This window comes from Calidris pugnax, unplaced genomic scaffold (assembly GCF_001431845.1).
Source record: "Calidris pugnax isolate Ruff unplaced genomic scaffold, ASM143184v1 scaffold25, whole genome shotgun sequence".
Classification (NCBI taxonomy): domain Eukaryota; kingdom Metazoa; phylum Chordata; class Aves; order Charadriiformes; family Scolopacidae; genus Calidris; species Calidris pugnax.
This window is the reverse complement of record NW_015090805.1, coordinates 7,072,031-7,092,673: the sequence shown is the minus strand read 5'-3', so window position 1 is coordinate 7,092,673 and position 20,643 is coordinate 7,072,031. Positions and strand designations below refer to the sequence as shown.

The following is a 20,643-nucleotide window of genomic DNA, read 5'->3' as shown; positions in this document are numbered from 1 at the left end:
CCCCATTTTTGTGGACATCGGGCACTCATTGGGAACGGTTGCTGGGTCCGAGTTTCACACTGCAGCCGGCCCCACGGAGACGGCAGCAGCACTCCAGGTGCAGAAAAAGAAAGAGGTGTCCCATTACCTTCCTTTTAACCTAGCTTTTAAAAGTGTCACTTAGATGCCTTTCAGGTTCAGAAGGGGAGAAGCAAGTAAAACAGAGGCTAAGGAAAGGCATCACTCTCATTCTGCCAGCTGAAGCTACCGAAATTCCTGTGGGTACCCAGGACTGTTTTACAAGTAAACACTGTTGGAATGGGTTAATGGACATTTTTTTTCTCTTTTCAGTCACAGTACACTCTGTCACCTGCTCTCATTCACTCATAAATTCAGCTGTTTGGAGCTGGTGCTTCAGGAGGTACTAACATGAGCAAAAGGTTTGGGCTTGGGGCACCAGCTGTCTGATGGACACTCACTGGCTCATGGCTGCTGAGCATCCCAGCCGGAGGCAGAGCCAAGCAGAAGCGCCACAGGTTCCTCTGTGTATTACCCACAAGTTCGCTGCCCAAAATCAGCAGGTTGTACTTGCGTAGAGATAGTATAAGGGGAGTTTAATAAAGCAGAGCACTTCCTTCCCAAGGGGAGCAGAACAGCTCCCCCTTTCTCCTCTGCCCTGCCTTTTCCCAGGTGGAAATGGAAACTTTTCATAGAATCATAGAATCATAGAATTGTCCAGGCTGGAAGGGACCTCCAAAGGTCATCTAGTCCGACCTCCCCGCAGTCAGCAGGGACACCCCCAAGTAGACCAGGTTGCCCAGGGCCTCGTCGAGCCTCTCCTTGAATATCTCCAGGGAAGGGCCCCCAACCACCTCCCTGGGCAACCTGTTCCAGTGCTCCATTACCCTCACAGTAAAGAACTTTCTCCTAATCTCCAGTCTAAATCTGTTCCCCTCCAGCTTAAAGCCATTGCCCCTCATCCTGTCACTGCAGGCCTTTCTAAACAGGCTTTCCCCGGCCTTCCTGTAGGCCCCTCTCAGGTACTGGAAGGGGTACTTTTCACTTCCAGAAAGTGCATTATACACAGGAAAATACAGCATCTGGCCAGACTTTGCCAAAGTAGGGAGTGACTGAGGAGACCCGACACTTTGGTTTAATGAAAGCTGGCTGCTTTGGAACCGTGTTGGACCTTGATCCAAGCATCTCCTCTTTTCAGGGCTGTTTGTATTCAGGGCTTTGGTTTGGCTCCAGCTCTAGTGGGGTAGAAAATAAGCCATGTTTCATTGTGTCTGGTTAATAAAGTGGTAAGCATTGTTTTGTGCCACAGAGATAAAATAAATCCAATTATTTTGTACATAGTGAAGGATGAGAAGAAAATACACTCTTTCACATTATTCTAGGAAGCGAGCACACTATCTTTAGTGTAAAAAATGATATATTTGTGTAAAAAAAGGTGAATTAAAGTATAGTGCTTCTATATTACTACCAAGCTGGGAAATGCAAATGCTTGAAAATCAGCTATCCTGCTTGCAAAAACCATTTTTTTCCTAACAGTAGAAATAGTACCTTAAGTGCATAAACCAGTAATATTTTTCTATGTAGCAGATATTCCAGATATAAATTACTTTGCCCTTTCTTTTTGCCTGATTTCCTATCTGCACGGAAAATGCAGGTAGTATAACTTTTCTAGGACGCCGTTTGCTGTGTTTGCAAACAGACCTGACCCAATCCTGAGATGTATGCACATGCTTTGCGTAAAGCACTAAACATTATTACATGGCAGCCCACTGGCCTCTAGGAAATCTGGCTCGAAAATAAAAACAATCTGTAGAGTGGTTTCCTCTCTAGCCTCCATCACTTGGAAAAGTGAAAAGACTCATACTACACGCAGGCATTAGAAGGATCAGTACAGGACACCACCAGAGCTCACCAACCTCTTGTACAGTGTCAAAAATATAATGTAAAATGTTCCTGAAAAAGGAATTAGACACACAGTAGGATATTTTCTTTTCCCTCAGTTAAAAATATTATTGCTGTGGTAAGGAAAAATAATAGTGATGGTAGTCAGACCTTCAAGTAGACTCATCAGCAATTATTTTTTTTTGCTCTTTTTCTTAAGCACTGTACAATGCAAGCCTTCTTTCCAGACAGAAGGAACATCACGGTAGACAGGACATTATGCTAAACGTTTTCGTGCAATGTCTGTAATTACCAGCAGAATCAGTGTTCGTCATCAGACTCGACCTGACTGTAGGCACGAGGTGCTGGGAAACATGTGAACAAGGTTGGATATTACATGACTCGATGGCCAGGCTGACATCCAGCTGCCCTTCAGAAGCAGAATGCCAAGCAACACCAAGCATGGACAGACTGACATCAGGAAACCCTCCTATCAGCTCCTTGGCAAACCTCATCCTTTCAGTGTCTCTGTGGAAAAATCTGCTTGTTTCTCCAAGTAACTGCAGCCAGACTAGATGTTTCAGGTACAATCTTTGCTGGTCCTTTCCACCAGGTCATCAATTTGGCTGTGTGTTGAAAGAGTGTTCAGTGATACCAACAAAGTGAACAAAGATTTACACGGCACGTTCCCTGCTCTCCGGTAACTTCCCACTTCATCTGGGGGAAACCCTAGGTGGCTTCTTGCATCTCCGTTGCAGGGTTAGTCACCCCACTGTCACGGCATGCACCCCAAGCAGTTGGTGCATTTTTTTCCTATGTGTTTTAACAGCAAGTAAACATTATTTTGGCTTTGTTTTTTTTTTTCTTACCTCTTCTTTTTTAAATCAGTGCTTTTTTTAAAAAAAACCACACAAATAAATGCTATAGGTAGAGCAAAATTTGCAATGAGAGTGAGTCATGCCCTGGAACAAACAAGAGAAGGCAGAAGAGTCTCTTGTCTCTTGAATAGAGCCCCTCTTGCCTGATCTATACTAGAAAACAAACTTCAGTTTCCTGTTTTCCAGGTGAGTGTCCCAATTGCAGGCTGAGAACCCTTTTCATCACTGATTCATGATCCAGCTGCATCGGGAGAGCTCCAGTGGGGAATGTCCCCAGGAAAAGGGATGAGCGGAGGCTGCTGACTGCGAGACTGTGGGCTCCTCTGGGCTGGGTCCCTCCAGCTCTCTCCCTGCCTCTTGACGAACATATGAAAAGCCTCACGTCTACCCTGAGGTGCCACAGCCAGAAAAAGCAACCTTGGCAATTTTTGCAAGGCAGGAAATATACTTCCTCTCCCCCCAGCTCTGCTGGTGAGGCCTGTACTAACAAATAGCAATGCACAAACCTATTTCCATTCAAAACAATTATTTTGCTTGCCACGGATCCACCAAAACTTCTGATGAATCTGACATATATGTGTCCTCTATTTCTGTCATGGAAGTGCAATTATTCTGCGGGTTCACCCCAGGAATTAGGTCATGGCAGCAAAGTAAAAGTAAGGGAACCAAGTGCTAGGAGTTTGGAGGGACGAACTTGTTCATGAAAGTTAAATTAGTGGGCAAAATTATACCCTTTGCTTTCTTTTCCCTTTCCCCCGTGTCAATGTATATACTTTAAAAATCCCGACTCCTTGACAAAGTTTGAATGACTCCCAACTTAAGCATCTCATTGCCAAAAGCCTCTTTTGTTTCTTTATAGTTTGCATCTTCCCACACGTACAAACCGCCATAAGAATACCCTCCAGCCATGGGCTGAGACATCATAGCTGAAGATACGTATGAGACAGTAGGTGCAGAATGAAGCACAACCAGCCAACCAACAGCTCAGCAAACGACCAAGAAAAATACAGGCACAAAAAGACACCTCTGTCCAAACAAAAGCTGCAGAAACAGAAGGGTCAGGCAGCAAGGACCAAGCTTCCATTTGAGCCACCCTTGGGAGAAGGTTGTCTCTCTGCTGAATACAGGAGACCAGGCTCCATAACCAGGCACTTTAATCACATGTGTAAGCTTAGGTGGGATGAATCTGAACCCTCTCCCTCAGCCTGAGCAGGAAAATCAAGGGATGACAGCATTTACCACCTTTGCAGTGCCTCCGCGGGGACAAACAAACAGGAAAGCGGGTTGTACAAACATCACGGCATGGGAGGGCACAGAAATAGCTTAGACAGAAACCCATTTCATCAGTCCACTGAAATACCTCCGGACAGTAAAAGGTCTCCACCATTCAGCCTCAGACAGAGCTGAACAAGGGACCCGCAACTTAAAGGTCAAGTCCTGTGGCTCACTGTTTATGTAAGCCAGGGGAATTTGGCAACACAAAAGTAAATTTACTCCCCATGGATACTGATCATTCAGACTTTGATGACTTGAAAAATCTTAGCTCCTGTCCAAAAAAGTATATAGCTGGGCTATGCGTTTCCCTTGAACTAAAGACCTTCGCTTTTACCAAGACTGGTGACTGGTGTTTCCACACAATAGTTGAAAATACCTGTTTTTACCAAAGAAAAGAGTTTGGATATTTTAATCTGCAGGTTACTAAGCAGTCCCTCCTCCGTACTAATGCTCCATTGTGCCTACACAGGACTGCAGTTCACTGAAAGCTCATAAATTTCATGTGGTTCTGCCTAGTCTTTATTTTAGGTTCTTGAACCATTTTTTGCTTTCCTCATTTTCTTTGCAGCTGCAGAGAGATATAGTAAGCTACTGTATAGCATTTTGAAAGCAGGGCCTCTGAGAAGTTTCCAAACTGCATACAAGCAGGTTATTCTTTGGCTTGTTTTCTTTGGCTTGGTGTTAGCAGTACAGAATGAGTCAAACAGTATTAACTTTCAAGAGGGAAGTGGTGTGGTCAACCAAAACTGTTTGCGGCTAGATTGCGAAGATAGGTAGAGCAGGTAATGAAGAACAGCCCATAATGCAGGGTGTAGGTAGGAGAGGCAGACAGACTCAGACAAACAGAATCCTGAATAATTAAATCAACACTGTCGCCTAAATTTTTCTGCAGCTTTATGTGCTAAGGTTATGAGACAGCCTGGCTTTTCTGGACTGGTCAGCTGTGAGAAGAAGGCTTGATGCATGTCGTGCTTAATGGACTCAAAGTACAACCCTCTGCAAAGGAAGAATAAAGGTTGGGTGCTGTAATATATATCAACTTTTCATTTGTGGCTGGTTAAAATCTTTCTTGTGTCTCTTCCCATTTGTACAGGCTGTTCCTTATCTCTTCCATGATTAAAGAAGGCAAGGAAGATGTTTCCATCCTTCCCTCTCTTTAGGATGTGTTTCAGGTATTAACAAGCACATCATGCTCTCATACAACAGACAAATCTTTCTCTTACGACTCAGAAGAGTCGAGGTGGCCTCTCCGAAGCACTGCTTGCTCTCACACTTTGCACAGACCCATCCCGCACTGACATTGGAACAGTCTGACCAAGACTTGTCATTAACACTAATAGAAAATGCATTTACTCATTACAATTCCCAATGGCAGCGGATGAGCAAAGAGCAGGGGCACAAATGGAGAGGCAAGAGCAAAAGTCCTTTCTGCATTCTTCACAACGGGTGACAGAGGATGAAGCAAAAGCCTGCAGTGTTTTTGTACGGGCCTGCAAGGAGGAAACTGCTGCACCTCCTGATAATCCAGGGCAGATGAAGCTGGGAGGGACTGCAGTGCAGATGGATTTTCACCCCTTCCAGTTATACTTCACGAAGAAAACAGGGCTGTTCACTGAAAGTGCCACACAGCTTCATCCAGCCTTTCTCTTTGACACGTGTTGTTTTGGTAAACCTGTAAGTCAGGCAACTCCTCAAAAACACAAGCTTCAGAAAAGGTCCCGCACTGCCAAAAGCTTCTTTAGTGAATGGGAGTGTCTGACCACTCCAGGTGGAGGGAAAGTTCCCCTCCTCCTTCTCCCAGCTCCCTTAGGAGCCTGAGGAAGAGAAGGCCTTCTCTCCCACCTCCTGCAAAGAGCAGGGTGAAGGAAGCGGCTTGCAGAGATTGTGTGCTACCAGATCCTGCTGCCCTCCAGCCCACGCCTGCAGGAAACGTTCTCATCTGTCAGCAGTGCGGTAGGTATTTGGGGGTAAATCCTGAAGGGGACAGCAGGATTGCTGACGGATGCTCCAACAGCTTGGGTTTGCTAGCTAACCTTCTTCAAGGAAGGGTAGAGGCTATAGGACACCCTTAAAACCACAATAGACAGGGGCAATGCAGGGTTTGACCTACAAGTCCATCCTTCCCAGCTCATGCAAAGCCCCAACAGCCGCTACAAACTTTTTGTGCACTCGTGTTTAATGACTGCCATTTGAAAGTCTGTCCTTGCTGAAGTAACATGATGGATGAAGGACCAGACTCAAAAATCTTTGATTCAGAGCACCACCAGCTAACTTTGCAGGAAAGATACTTGGCTAACTTCACTGGAAAGATATTAGGGTCTTCAGTGGGTACTGCAGTATAGTCACATCCCCTATGGCCAAGCTACTTGCCAGAGCACTGCATATTAATGCTTTTCTTTACGTACACACACAAAAAAAACCCCAAACAAAACAAGTGGCATCTATGCAGTGTTTTTTCATATTTCTATGGAAAAAGCTCCCCCTCCCCAAAGGCTTGTTCCCCAAGCTTAATGGCTACAAATTCTTTGTAGGTAAGTGCAGTTGACAGGAGAAAGTCAGACCTACTGACTGCTTAGGAAGCATTTTGAGAAGTAATATCCATTCACCTAATTCTTTTTTTGTCACAGTTCCGGAGTACTTGTCCACTAATTTCAGGAGAGTTAGACCGAGGCTGTACAGCCCTTGAAAATCCCACCATGCAAACACAGGTAAACACATAAAAATATTCACCACAGTCTTTGTAGCTGCTCAACCCCTAGGCAATAAAATAATGAGTATGAAAAAACCCCAAAACTTTGACAAAGATGAAAAAGTGAAAGAAGTGAAAAATAACTACCTACCTATTCTCAATTTAAAATCATACTAATTCAAGGTGGGGGCAAAAAGACCTGTGTGGGATTAAGTGACTCAAAAAAGGAGTTGAAATAATTTCTATAGGACTGGGCCAGTCTTAGCGCTGTTCCTAGCCCACACTGCAGCAGCTCTGGTTTCCTGTTTACCTACTTTATGCAAGGAAGGAGCTTGTCCTGTCAACACGTCTGTGTGTCTTTAAAAAAACAGCCAAATAACTAGGCAAGCAAATACACACAAGCTACCGCAGTCCCAGAAAAGCAGTCTTGACACAAGATTTCATATTGCACACATTTGACAAATTTACTGAACTAAAATGACAAATTTCCTGTCTCGCATCACCCAACATCAACTCTCCTAACTGACTCAGCAGCGAGATTGATAAATGCCAGGGAAAATAATCCTGTTCCATCTTTTCCATATGGAAAAGAAGCATCTACACCATGAAACCTCAAGGACGCTGGTATTGAAAACCCATCAAGGTCCTACCTATTGAGTAGGACAAAAAGGATCCTTCCTATCACAATTACTCCAGGGAGCGCTGAGCATTCATATAAATCTCCTAATCCCTTGCACATCTGATGGAGAACCATCAACGCTGCTTTCAGGGGCTGTGGGTTGCTGCAGCAGCTGTGTGGCAAGCGTGGCAACCCCAGCCTGGAGCTGCCCCTGCCCCAAGGGGATGCTCCACCACCATCCCAAGCCAAGCAGCCAGGATGCGGGGCACGGAGAGGTCTTTCTGGGACATGGGAGACCTGAAAATTGTGAAGGTGCCCATGGATGCTCTGCAGAGGTGACGGCATCCAGGCATGTGACCTCTGGTACTGTTCTGCAACTAAACTTTTAAGGTCCAGTGTCAGGTGGTCCTGTGCTATGTGATGGTCCTGTGCTATACAGTCCTGTGCTAAGCCACAAGGCTCAATGCTACCTCACTGGAGCAAGTCAGGTTGGATGTGTGAAAGTGCATGCAAAACGGAAACAGGCCGATTTCCCCCTCACTCTTCGCTTTTCTTCAGAAAACCCAAGTCACAAAGGCACAAGCTGCTCTCCGCTCTTTCACTCTTTCTGCACTTTCACTATGAAAAATGGGCTGGTGGCACGCACAGCTTTTGCAGCGGGGGCAGATGTGCCCAGCTGCAGGACGTGTGTTTTTAGGCTGTTGTTCCCTTACCTCTCTGGGGGAGCGTGGAGCTCACCTGACCGCTGAGAGGATGCTAGGACTGTCCTGCCTGTTCAGAAACAGTCCCTTTGGTCTGCCAGCGTGCCCTTGCAATAATATACCACTTTATAATGGATTCAGTTGCTCTTCTTTGTCCATCCTTCAATGAGAAACACACAGAAAGGAAACCAATACCTGCACCCACTGCGTGACAGCAGCGCATCGAGTCACTGCGTGACTTGGAGCGAGCCACGTTTTGTAACTGCCCCGCACGCTTGCACACAACCATTGCACAAGCCAACGAGCAATGTCCCCAGAGTGTGCCCATAATTTCAGCACTGGCCCGCCCACACCAGTGTCCCACAGACAACGAGGCGCGGGGACACAAACACACAGGCACAGACCCAGCAGCGCGCAACCGGCGGCTTCTCTTGCAGCCCATCCCTTTCTTTTGTCTGTACACGGTCTATTTGGGTTGGAAGCTCTCGGGGGCAAGTACCTCAGCCAAGTTTTTTTTTAAAAAGCGGTTAGCAAAGCTGGGTTGTGATACTGGGAGGGTGGTGTGCTGCGGAGCACGCAGCTAGTGCTAGCAAAGGAAGAAAGAGCCCCGGTTGTATTTCTGTTACATGGACAATCAACTTGGAAGCACCACCTTGTTCTCTACGCATTTTCTGCTATGTAATCTTTAGGCACTGTAAGTCTCCAGGTGAATGGAAGGATCTGATAAGCCATGACCGAAATTTATATGGTGGGTTTATTCCAATGACACGTTGATTCATTTTTTCATGGTTTCTAAACTGGTCGTTGGTAGATGTTAGTCTCAGTTTACAACAGTTGGAGGCATTTGCAGCAGAAAGCAAGCAAGAAATGAAGGCATTTAATGTTATTTCAACTCACTGAGATGAAAAGGTATTTTGAGGTACCGTTTGGCTTTTCCTTGCATGAAAGGTTGAAGGTGGAAGGGATGTGGAACCCTCAGAGGAATCATCCCTCCCCAGACTGACAAGTGAAGAGCATTCCTCACTTCTGCCATGGGATGGGTGATGCCAGCCCCTTGCAGGCTCTGTCGACTCTCCTCCCAAAACCTGCTCTGGGAGTCCAAGGTCTGTGGGCAAAGGCTGGATGGGGCAGGGGAAAGGATAAGCCGATCAGGTGCACTTACAACCACTATCCCTTGGGAATTCCTTAAAAAAGACCTCAGACCGACAAGGGGGTGTTTGAAGGTTTCCTACAAAACAGCTACATGCCATGGGCTTTCACTGAACCTTACAAGTGAGATAGAATCTCTTCAGATCAGGGTTTGAGGGTGCCTTTAACTGTGGTTGACCAAAGGTGCATCCACCCCACCACTGGTTATCTTTGCTAGGAGGCAAAAGAAAATTTCCATTCCTAAAAATGCACTTCTTGGGCCAGCAGCTTTTTAAGCTCCTACTCAAATCCTGCTTAGCAATACTATTCTCTCTCTCTCTCTCTCCACTCCTCAGCATCCTGCCCTTTGATATACAGATGCCAAAAAAGTATTTGGGAAAACCACATATCCAATACGGGATAATCACATTTAATGCCCAGATTAACCTTGGATATCTCAGGCCCGCTGGAGCTAAATCTGTGTAGCCTTTTCATTTTGTGCCATTTTTCAGGCACCTGGTCCATTAGTGAATTTTTCAGAGCTATGTAGGTTAAAACAATTCAATGAGAAAAACAGAAAGAAGCAGTCAAAAGAAGAAAAACCTAATTTTTCAGCAGACATACACAGCAGGTCAAATGGCCTAAGGGAAATATTTAATTTAAGAGTCATACTATTTCTACCAAGTTTCCTAACCAAAAGTATTTTCATCAGGAGCACTACTCTTGATCTGGTTACTGCTAATGATTTTCCCCATGGACTTAGCTCATAAAAACATAAATTGCTTTATGAATCATAGAATCATAGAAGTTGGAGAAGAAAATGATGGGTTAGGTCATCTTGCCCTTCTCCCTGACAGTGTAGTATTATTTATTTTTTAAAAAAATTTTTGAAAATAAGCATTTATTCAGAGCTGGAGAATGAAGATGCTAAGTTCAAAAGAGATTTTGAAAACACATAATGAAAGCAGTGGAGGAAGAGCCAGATTCTTAAGTACCTTGGTGTTCTTTACAAGCCCTGACAATTTGATGAGAGGTATCGCATGGATAGGCACAGCCAGAAATTCAACGGCAAAACCAGGACAATGGTCTAAGTCCTGTGCATGAGTAATTATCGTAGTTGCAAATGCAAATCCAGTAGTTACATAGGCAAATATACTGCTCGGCAAAGACCTGGCCATCTCAATAACTGCGACCAAATGTACGAGACTTGCAAGAATCCAAAGTCTGCAGGCCTTTGTGCAGAGTGAAGGTGGCACATGTGATAATACAGACTGTCTTGTCGTTACCTATCGTGACATCTCCACAAACACCAGTGAGCCAAAAAGTCTGTGCTTTGCATAGTTGCTTTTGGAGCCTTTGGTTTGACTATTTTTTTATTTTCTGAAAATAGTTTCAAGTCCTGCTTTGTATTACTTTTTGAAGTTTTTTCCCCAAGCATGTCTAGTTTAGAGGCTGTCCTTTTGCATTAAAAAACCTCACTTTGAGAACCCATCTAATTCTGGCTCAGAAACTGCTCTTGATCAGACATTCTCTGAAGACAAAAGAAAATGTTTCTGTTAGTTCTTAAGTTAATCAATCTTAAAGGCTTTTTTAAAAAAGGTATTCCTAAGTCCTGTAAAGTTCACTAAAAATCATCCTGGTATGAAGTTCTGACTTTTGCCTCAGATGGCTTCCATCCTCAGAAATGCCCCCTTACCTTCCAGCATTTTTCCCAGAGAATGCAGGCACTCGCTAGAATTCAGACTGTCTGAGAACCATTATAAACATAAAGTAAATGAATCAAAACCTGTTGCTGGAGTTGGTTTTGGACTTCAGCATGCTTTTTCTAGATCTCTGTAAGACAGCAGTATCTAATTTTGTTCCCATTACTGCCTTCCACAGATTTCTTCTGAATTGGGGACATCTTAGAAAACACATCTCAGTATTTCTCTAATTCCTTTAGCTCAAGTGAGCGAGTCACGGATCTGTAAGCATGAACCTTCCCAAATATTGATTGCTGAAACTAAAGCACTCTAATCCAGATGTTGTTTTTATTTTGATTCTACTCTCAATACAAGAAGGCTTCTATCATTTTAAATCCCTTCAGTACACAGCGTGCACATTTTGGTACACCTAAACCTCAAATCTTCTGTGAGTTTGCGGAGGTGACAGCCCCTCAATCTTTTTGTACAGGCTCCGCATGTAACTAACCTAATTGAAGCAAAGCAAAACAGGACACACCCACTGACTGAGAGTAAAGAAAAATAAACATATAGCCCAAACCCGCCAGAACTGTCTCAGAATGGAGAATGCAAGGGGCACCACTTCTTTTTTCCTTCGCAGCCCGTGATGTACCTCTTCAGGCCAACCCCTATCTCAGTCAAACGTATAAAGAGGAGAGGAGATACCAGAAGGATAGCAACAGCCACTGCCATCCAGAAACCCTTGGTGAGAAGTCATAGAATCATAGAATCATAGAATTGCCCAGGCCGGAAGGGACCTCCAAGGGTCATCTAGTCCGACCTCCCCGCAGTCAGCAGGGACACCCCCAACTAGACCAGGTTGCCCAGGGCCTCGTCGAGCCTCTCCTTGAATATCTCCAGGGAAGGGGCCTCAGCCACCTCCCTGGGCAACCTGTTCCAGTGCTCCACCACCCTCACAGTGAAGAACCCTCTCCTAATCTCCAGTCTAAATCTGTTCCCCTCCAGCTTGAGGGAGGGGGCTTGGCAGCCCCCTGACAAGTGCAAGGAGCGTAACCCCTTCTACGCTGCTTCACAAATGGCTGAATGATAAAGGGACCTGGGCATTCCTGCTGAGGGGGGAGTCTGACCTCTCCTCGTGCCACACACAAAGCTTCCTCCACTATGCAGCTGATTTGCCTACAACACAGTGAAATTATTTACAAGGAAGCGTTTACATACATTTGAATCGGGAAGATACGTATGTTGCTTCAGTATGTATTATATCTCTACTTCCTTTTTAAAATGTAGAATCTTATTAAATATTAACTATTATACCAACTGAAGAATTGATTTAAAACAGTAGGCATGCCTGCAGGATGATTTTCTTCCTTACTGTTCTAGCAGACTCATATTCAAAAAACTGAAGCTTATTTGTTGTCTGCAAACTATGAACATGCCCAGGTAATTGCATATGCAAATCTGGAACTTGCATATACAAATATTGTTTTTATGTGCACAGCTGCCTGGTTCACCAGGGATAATATTCGGGGACAATTCAACCACAATTTTTTTTTTAAAAAAAAGTAACCCAAACTAACTAAGAAGCAGTATACTGAGAGCAATATTTCTTTTAAAGTCTGGCCTCAAACCCAAAAAATATAGGTCAGATTTTTCCACTAAATGCATGCAGCATCATGATGCAACTCAAAGCAAATGAAGGCTCGAGAAGAAAATGCACAGGCAAGACATGAGTTTTCTACGGCATTTTAGTTAAAGTATCAAACCTTCCTTTTCTCCCCCACTCAGTTAAGCAATCCCAAGCTGCGAGTCTCATTCTCTAGTGGGTGCTTGAATCCTGCTGCTCTCTTCTCCTGGGACGATTCCACTTAAGCAACAGCCAGAACTTCTGCCAAGCGTGCGGGAGGAGTGCAAGAAACTAACCACAAACCTCAATTTCCATCAGGGCATTTTGATCAAAACATGAAAATGCCCCATTTGGGCTAGTGACTGAGGTTAACGATAGCCTCTGGTAAGAGGCAGCCCATGGTGCTGCAGAAGCATCTAATACCTGCAGATCCGCTCCACCCTCACTTCACCCCACAGACAAAACAGCCTGCCCTCACCTCCTGAGCAAAAAAAAAAGTGTGGGTATTCCCCTGGAGATATCAAACCATTCATCTCCTCCTTGTATTTAATCCTTGAAAAAAAAAAAAAAAAAAAAAGGAGGAAAGATTGGCTGCCTGTGAAAGTGGGTGCTCCTCAGCTATGCAACAGCAAGAGCTACAGGGAACCCCACAAAGCAGCAGCCAGGTCTCCTCTCTCAGGCACTTACTTGTTTTTACAGGGTGGCTGAGCCTGAGAAGTTAGATCAATGACATATTGGTTTCCAATGCTTTAAAATCCTCTTAACATCTGAAAGGCAAGACTAGCAAGAAATGATGCGTAATGTATACGCTGCCCACCTTTTACCAGCATCCCTTCTGTCAGCTTTTGGGTATGATCCAAGTCCTCCCTGGGCAGATACTTCAGCAATGTAATGCAAGTCATATTCTAGATCAGCTGGACACCCAGGAAAAATAAGGCTTCGGGAAGGCATCATTAAAAACATTCGTAGGACAGCCTCGGCTTAACACATACCCACTGCTCCACATGCATGGGGTGCTGCTGGGTTTTGTGGGGCTGGTGAGGAACCCCTACACTAAACCGTCAACTTGGCCTGCAAACGCTGTCATTAGTTGACTTACTTCTGGGTTCGCGAGGTCCATCCACCGTTATCTTGATGGCTCTGTGGTATGTGGCTACTTGTGGCGGATTTGTGAAGACCGTGATAGTCAGCGTGAAGCTCTTCCCTGCAACGGGAAAAAAAAAAGCATTACTCAGCATACATGTGGAGAAAAAGTGTGCTCTTCGTTTCGGATAGCACCCGAACACACCAAATGGCATTAAAACACTTTAGCTGTCCATATCTGAAGATAGGTATGTGCCCAGAGAGTGGGGTGTATAACCTCACAACTGCCTGGTGCTGGATGCATTCCCTCCGTGGCAACTGCTCAAAGCTTTGGGGAAAAAAAAAAATTAATTTATATTTAAATGATCTACACTTTGTTTGTAAAAAAAGGAGGTTAACCCTAACAGCTAGAGTTTATCTGATCTACACGACTGCTGGTACATTATCTGTAGCTTCTAGAGTGTTAGTTCAGAGAGGCTTAGAACTTGTGGCTGACTCTTCCAAAACTGCCACGGGAATCTGATCAACAGCGCTTGTTAAAATTAAAGAGAACTGGGTGCTCAGCTCCCCTAGGCAGATCGTAAAGTTGAAGCTAGTGTTAGATCAATTCCATATTGCGAACCAGAACCCTTTAAAACTAATCTGCCACTGCAATGCCAAGAAACAAGGGAATGGAAAAAAGAAAAAAATCCCTACAGCTTGTCCACAGAGAATTAAAACATTTTATAAAGACACAGCAGAGCATTATGCGTAGTTTCTGTATTATTTAGTAAGGAAACTGTGAAGGCCTTTTCAAAACTGTTATGTGAATGCCACAGCTCTAAGTTGGGAAAAGTACTCATTTTGATGGCTGCTGGGGAGGGTTTCATATCCCCTGGTGACTGCAATGCCTTCAGATCCTGCTACTGCTGGATTTGATTTTGGCCAATGCAGCATTTACTTCAGGCACTTTTGTTATTTAAAAAGTAACATTCTGCATCTTTGATAAGACCTCATATTCATTATGGCTTTGGCCTGGACAACAATAAAAACATTGCCCGTCAGCAGGTTTAGCATAGTTATCTCAGCATCACGGAGGACTCAGATACTGACAGGAATCTTCATTATCAGTAAGAGACATCAAGGGACATCACCCCAAGTTAGATAACCAGGAACTGTTGTAATAAAATCAAGGTTCCCCTCCTTTGGGCACATGCTGTGCAAGCTTTCCCATTACAGATCTGACTGCTTCATTTTACCACTTGGCTCCAGCCCTCCTGAGTGCTGACTTTCTTCCCTTCTAAGACTTCCCTTTTTTATTGTTTGCCTCATTTATATAAATAAATATAAATTTAAATATAAATGTAAATATAAATGCCTGCCTCTAGCAGCAATATTCCCCCCCTCCCTATGCACATTCACTTGCAATTCAATACTTCTCTTAATGCAGTTCCTACTTTGGTGCTAATGGTCTGCATCAACATCACAGCGAGCACACACATAGCTGTTACTGGAAGCTGTCCTCATCGCATCCCTCTGAATTAGGGAGGTATTCTCCCCACTCTACGGATGAGGAACTGTGGGGAGATAAAGTGTCTTGGCCACGACCTCACAGGAAGCCTGTGGCCAGCGATGCTAACCACTTTGGCTGCTGCAATTAAACCTGACTATAAACCTGAATCACAGCCCTGACAAAACAGAAGCTGAAACACAAGCCTTCAAATCCCGAGCGACTGTCTTCCCACCTCCACATCCTCGTTAGAAAGCAGTCCCTGAGATTAAAATAATTGCAACAGAAGTAAAACTCATTTCTAATCCCTGTCTCAGGGCCTTTGGCCCTCAATTCTTGGGTCCTACATCTACCCAGACCAAGGATGACTGTGTTCTTAACATTCTTTAAATACCAAATTACATGCTAAAGCTTTACAGCTTTGTTACTCTTCCCCTGCCAGCACAACAGATCCTTCTATGAGGCATCAGTAATAAAGTCTTAACATTCTTTAAATACCACATTACATGCTAAAGCTTTACAGCTTTGTTACTCTTCCCCTGCCAGCACAACAGATCCTTCTATGAGGAATAAATTCCAATAAACTTCCTTCCAAAGAACTTTATCACCCATAGCACTAGGCTTAACAAATATCAGAGAGGCACTTGTAGATGTTCCTTCTTTCCAAAAATAGTTTACATATGCTATATAAGACACCTAGATCACCAATACTGAAAGAGACTTTGAAAATAGACTTTATTCTCTTCACTAATCTGCAGTATTTCCATCTTTCTTCCTGTATGTTTGGGGGTTTTTTTGACAACTGCTGATGCATTACATAAGGTGCTCCTGCTGTTCTGCTAGAATATGCAGCCCATGCATTTCTGTAGAAGGCTCTTGTGGATTTCCCAGATAGAAAAGAAACACGGAAAAAAAATTATAACAGTAGTGAAATGTAATAAAATGTGGCCACATTATGAGTCTACAAGACCAGAATAAAGGAGAGGTGAAGTTACTTTCAAGATTTTCTACAGAACAGACTAGATCTCAGAGCCCGTATAAGGTTGTGACACAAGTTGGCAGAAGCAGGAAGATACTTAGCTTACTTCTTGTTGACAGAAGACTATTCATTAACCACATACTGGTTAACCACAGGACTATATAACCATAAACCTACATGTCACTCATTGCTGCTTACCAATAATTCTGGCTGTGTTTTTTCTCTGGTTATTCTGTTTCATTTACATTTAGCTTTATTAGGTGGTTTTATCACTTTTGTTCATAGCTTCTGCATTATTCATCACTTCTGTGTCTGGTTGACAAAGGTAGATTTAGATTGGAGGCATTGTTAGTGAAATCGGTATTTTATGGATATACCTCTTTTGGGATGACAGCAGGACTATAAACCCCTCCCTCCTTGCTTTTATGTGTTATGATACAGATTTTTGGTTTTAACATACGCTTGCATAATACACGTACACACAAGGACGTGCACATACATACACACACACATACCTATGCAACATTGATACAGATTTTTGGTTTTAACATACGCTTGCATAATACACGTACACACAAGGACGTGCACATACATACACACACACATACCTATGCAACATGCAGCAGACTAAACTGGTGGAAATAACACTGGAGGCTGTATTCAGATTCCCCAGCACTGGAGCCTATATTAGATAATGCAGCAGACTAAACTGGTGGAAATAACACCAGATTAGTCAGTGGAGGCTGTATTTAGATTCCCCAGCACTGCAGCCTATATTAAATGCCATGATTTCTGATGCCTACATAAGTGGACCTCCTAACTATTGGTTGAGCACTTAGTGTCTCTGCTCAGCTCAGAAAAGGGTGAGTGCCACTAAAATTGAGTCAGAGAGCCTAAGTGATGGACTGAACTCTCTAGTGACTGCAAAGAGGGACAAAACACCCCAAAGAAGGCATTCTGAAACACTGGCCTGGTTTGGATGCCTCCAATAATCTGATGACAATTTGATGACATCCTAGCAGTCACAGCAAGCCAGCACGTAGCCCTGCATTAGCTAGGATCAAAATCTGAGACCCTCTGGGTTAAGCAGTCCCATAAAAACATATACAAATTAGCTTAGGTCTGTGATGCATGCCTCAGTGTATTGAAGCCGACCGCTGCTATGTCATCATGGGAGTCTTTGTCAATGCTGGAAGGGGTGACGGGTGATGTCAATGTCAAGCTGTGCCTCGCTGGGGTGCAAAAGTCACTTCAGAGACTGTTGTTCTCTCTGTAATATCCCTGGCAGCTCCTAATATTAGGCACATAGCACCTCATGAGCACAAGGATTAAATTCTCCAGATGTGGGACAGGGCTCTGCCTTTGGAAGCCCTTCTCACAGGCATCAAGCATACCCTCATATGCATAAGGGCAGAGCAGAAGACTCACAGCTTCCATCAAGACTTCGCTCACAACTAGGGTAGGAAAAATTGCTTGGCAATGTTTATTTTTCAAGAGCGTTAAGGTCAGAACCCTTCTAGAAAAAATACTGGAAGCAGTAGCCTTCAAAACACAATACTGACTTTTGAAATGATACTCTGTTGATGGGTTTGCTCGAGACTCTTTTATCAGAAGTGCCCTCAAGACTCACTGCTGTTTCAACAGCCGAAGTCAGACAGTAGCTTAAACCAGTTGTCCCCAGCTCATGACTTTACAGGACTGCTCACAAGATCCCCTGACATTGTGCCAAGCTGCAAGAACTTAAGAGGAAGCACAAGGCATCCACCAGCGCCCGATCAGCAATACTGGCCCTGGACTAGCAGAAGGTGAAGATCAGCCTCCAAGACCCAAGCATCTGAAGGTGTTGTGCCCACGCTCTACACTGCAATACAGGAACCTGAAGTCTGCATTCAGTCTGCATCCCATCGGACGGAAGCTGGAAGCAAAACGAGCAGTGAGATCACATCTAGCATGATGAGAGATTATTTAAGTCCCCCAGAACGGCACTGAAGAGCTCTAGAGGGAGCAATAGGCTTGTAAGCTACAGCCCCTGGGAATGTTTTGAGAGGAACCAAGGGGGAAAAAATGAATCCCAAGTGACAACATGGTCACATGAAGCTCCTGTGTACTGTTTTAGTCATCCCTGAGCAGTGTCATGACCAGATGGGTCTGGGGGGTGGGAAGGCACACTTAAAGTCCAAGTGGCTGCATGGGCAGACGCAAAGGGGAATGAGAACAGACACGCTTTAGGGAAGAGAGGCCACATCTTGAACCTATCACTCCATTTTAATCCACCTCTTTCTCAGGCAAAAAGAGCCGCTGATTCCATTGATGAAGGTTCATCCAAATGAGGACAGAAAAAAATGGAGTTAAAGCTTCAGAAGTTTGCCTAGGGGGTGAGGGGTGGAGGTGGGGGGGGGAGGGGGACAGGAAAAGGAGGCCAAGAGATGATGTGGTTACCATTACTATCTTTTGCTTTTGGGATTTATTCTGATGATCGCAGCTGTGTCGTTAGAGTTGTGGGGTTCTTTTAAAAAATTGTTACAGTAAATTATTAGATAAAAAGAAGAAAAAAGGGAAAGGAGCCAAGAATGCTTGTGCTGACAAGGACAAAAGGTATAGATGGAAAAATATGAAATGTAATACACAAATGCAATACAAATTATATTACAGACATTTCTATTATATTACTGAGAGACTTCCAGGTTCTAGTAAGAAAGATTATGATACTTTTTTTTTTTTATATCCAGCTTCTACTTTTTAGTGCTTATGTACTTACTTTTATTAAACCATGCTAAATGATCAATTTTATACATCTTTACAATTTCTCACAACATCTTCCTGGGTATCTGCCAAAGTGAAGATACCTACTGCATTTTAATAGCATATCTGACTGTATCTCTGGGCAGTATGTAATATACACAGGCTCGCATATTTATTCTCAAATGTCAACTATTGTACACTGAGGCCAAATCTTACCATTCTTATCACTTAAGTTGCTGAATACTCCAAATGTAATCAATAGGATGAGAAGGGCCAACATAATTTGATCCTTCATTAGTTAACTGCTGCTCATCATACGCATGAAGTATTTTTATAGGTGTTCAAGTGGCATGCCCAGCTGCAAAAAAATATCTGCACCAGTCCCAATTCTGTTCTCAGATGGTGACTCTTTTCTCCTGCCCCCAGTGACAGTTTAACACAGTCAGAATATAACTTTGCCTGTTTGGTCCAGTAGCTATTTCATCAGAAAAAAAGCCACAGCTGAAGTAAGCGGCCTCAAAAAAATAACATAATTTGTTTACCATCAACACCACAGATACCGCCGAATTTAAATATGAGAAAAAACTGTTATTCACCTCATCAACTACCATGCTGTAAACAGTTTACAAATTCTGATTGCCACAGATCAATGGTCCAAACAGATAAATGCAAACACGGGGAGATGTCAGCAAATCGGGGTGATCGTCCAAAGAAATGCAAGAACTGCCCACGCAAATCCGTTGCTTGGGCAATGGATTTGTTTACATATTTATATGGATGTTTTGAGGGTCAAAGTGTGTGTCAAGTTGGAGATTTGGGAAATACACCCACTTGCCTCCTGTCAAACCAGCCTGGGTCAGCATAAAGGTATACTTCTGAACATTTCTGTCGAGTGTCTCACTCCAGGAAGTTCTTATATCTGTATTTACATAGCATCTACTTACCCAGAATGAAATCTCCATCACATTAAATCAATAGGTGTTTTGTTCTGGATTTATATGGGGCCAAGTTGTCATGCAAATGGCCAAAAAGTGGCCCTGCTGCAAGCTTGGTCCCAGCTATGAACTCCTGAATTTGCTTTGTGGTAAGTTGTGGAAAAGCAACTTGGTGCTGCGGGAGCGTGGCTGGCCCTGGCTTCTCCCCTTTCCTGTCCTGCCCAGCTCCCTGCAGCGCTACCGAGTGCTTAACCACCATGTGCAATTCACTCCCTTTTCCTCCCTGCCCCTTCTCCAAGCTTTTTTTTTCTCCATCTAACAAGTCAAATGCTGTGGTGGGGAGCAGCCGAGCCGCCTGCCTCTCCTGCCGCAGCTCTGGGGAATCCCGGAGCTAGAAGGCTAGAAGGTTGTGGCTGGGGTGGAATCGTTTCAAGGCGTTATTTTGGTGAAGCGTACATGCATTTAACCTAAGGCAACACAGGAACTGTATTAAGCAACCAAAATTACATAACTGAAATCAAGTAGCATTAACAGAGATGCTGTCAGCCTAGGCAGGCATTACCTTAAAACCCTACTGTGGGTGATAAGGACAGTCCCTGACAGTCTCCTGGAAGTTGTCCCTCACAATCTTCTTATTTCATAAGACAAAAACATAACCCCAAGCCTGTATACCATGGACATGAAATATTTAAACAAACAGATACAGAAGCTGGTCCTATACTGGGTGTAACTTACAGCTGTTAAGGTAAGGCTGACTCAGGCCCCCAGCAGCTATTCCAGCAGACACACATTGGTGATGCACAGCAATGTTTTCTACATTCCCCTTGTCACCAGGTGTACCAGGCGTGCTAAAAGACCTGTCCCCTACACTATGCATTTCCCTTTGCACTGGAGAATGGCCACACAGGCAGCAGGTCCTAAAGTTGCTTTTTTCCCCCCTT

At 44.0% G+C, this 20,643-nt stretch overlaps 1 protein-coding gene across 2 annotated transcripts in view; it reads right to left on the bottom strand.

Moving 5' to 3' along the window:
- Positions 1–20,643, bottom strand: part of RUNX1 (runt-related transcription factor 1) — a 174,474-nt gene that overhangs the window by 38,393 nt on the left and 115,438 nt on the right. For both annotated transcript variants that reach the window (XM_014938029.1, XM_014938030.1), the window contains exon 5: positions 13,574–13,678. In XM_014938029.1, the coding sequence (XP_014793515.1) occupies positions 13,574–13,678 (105 nt within the window). The remainder of the gene's footprint in view (positions 1–13,573; positions 13,679–20,643) is intronic.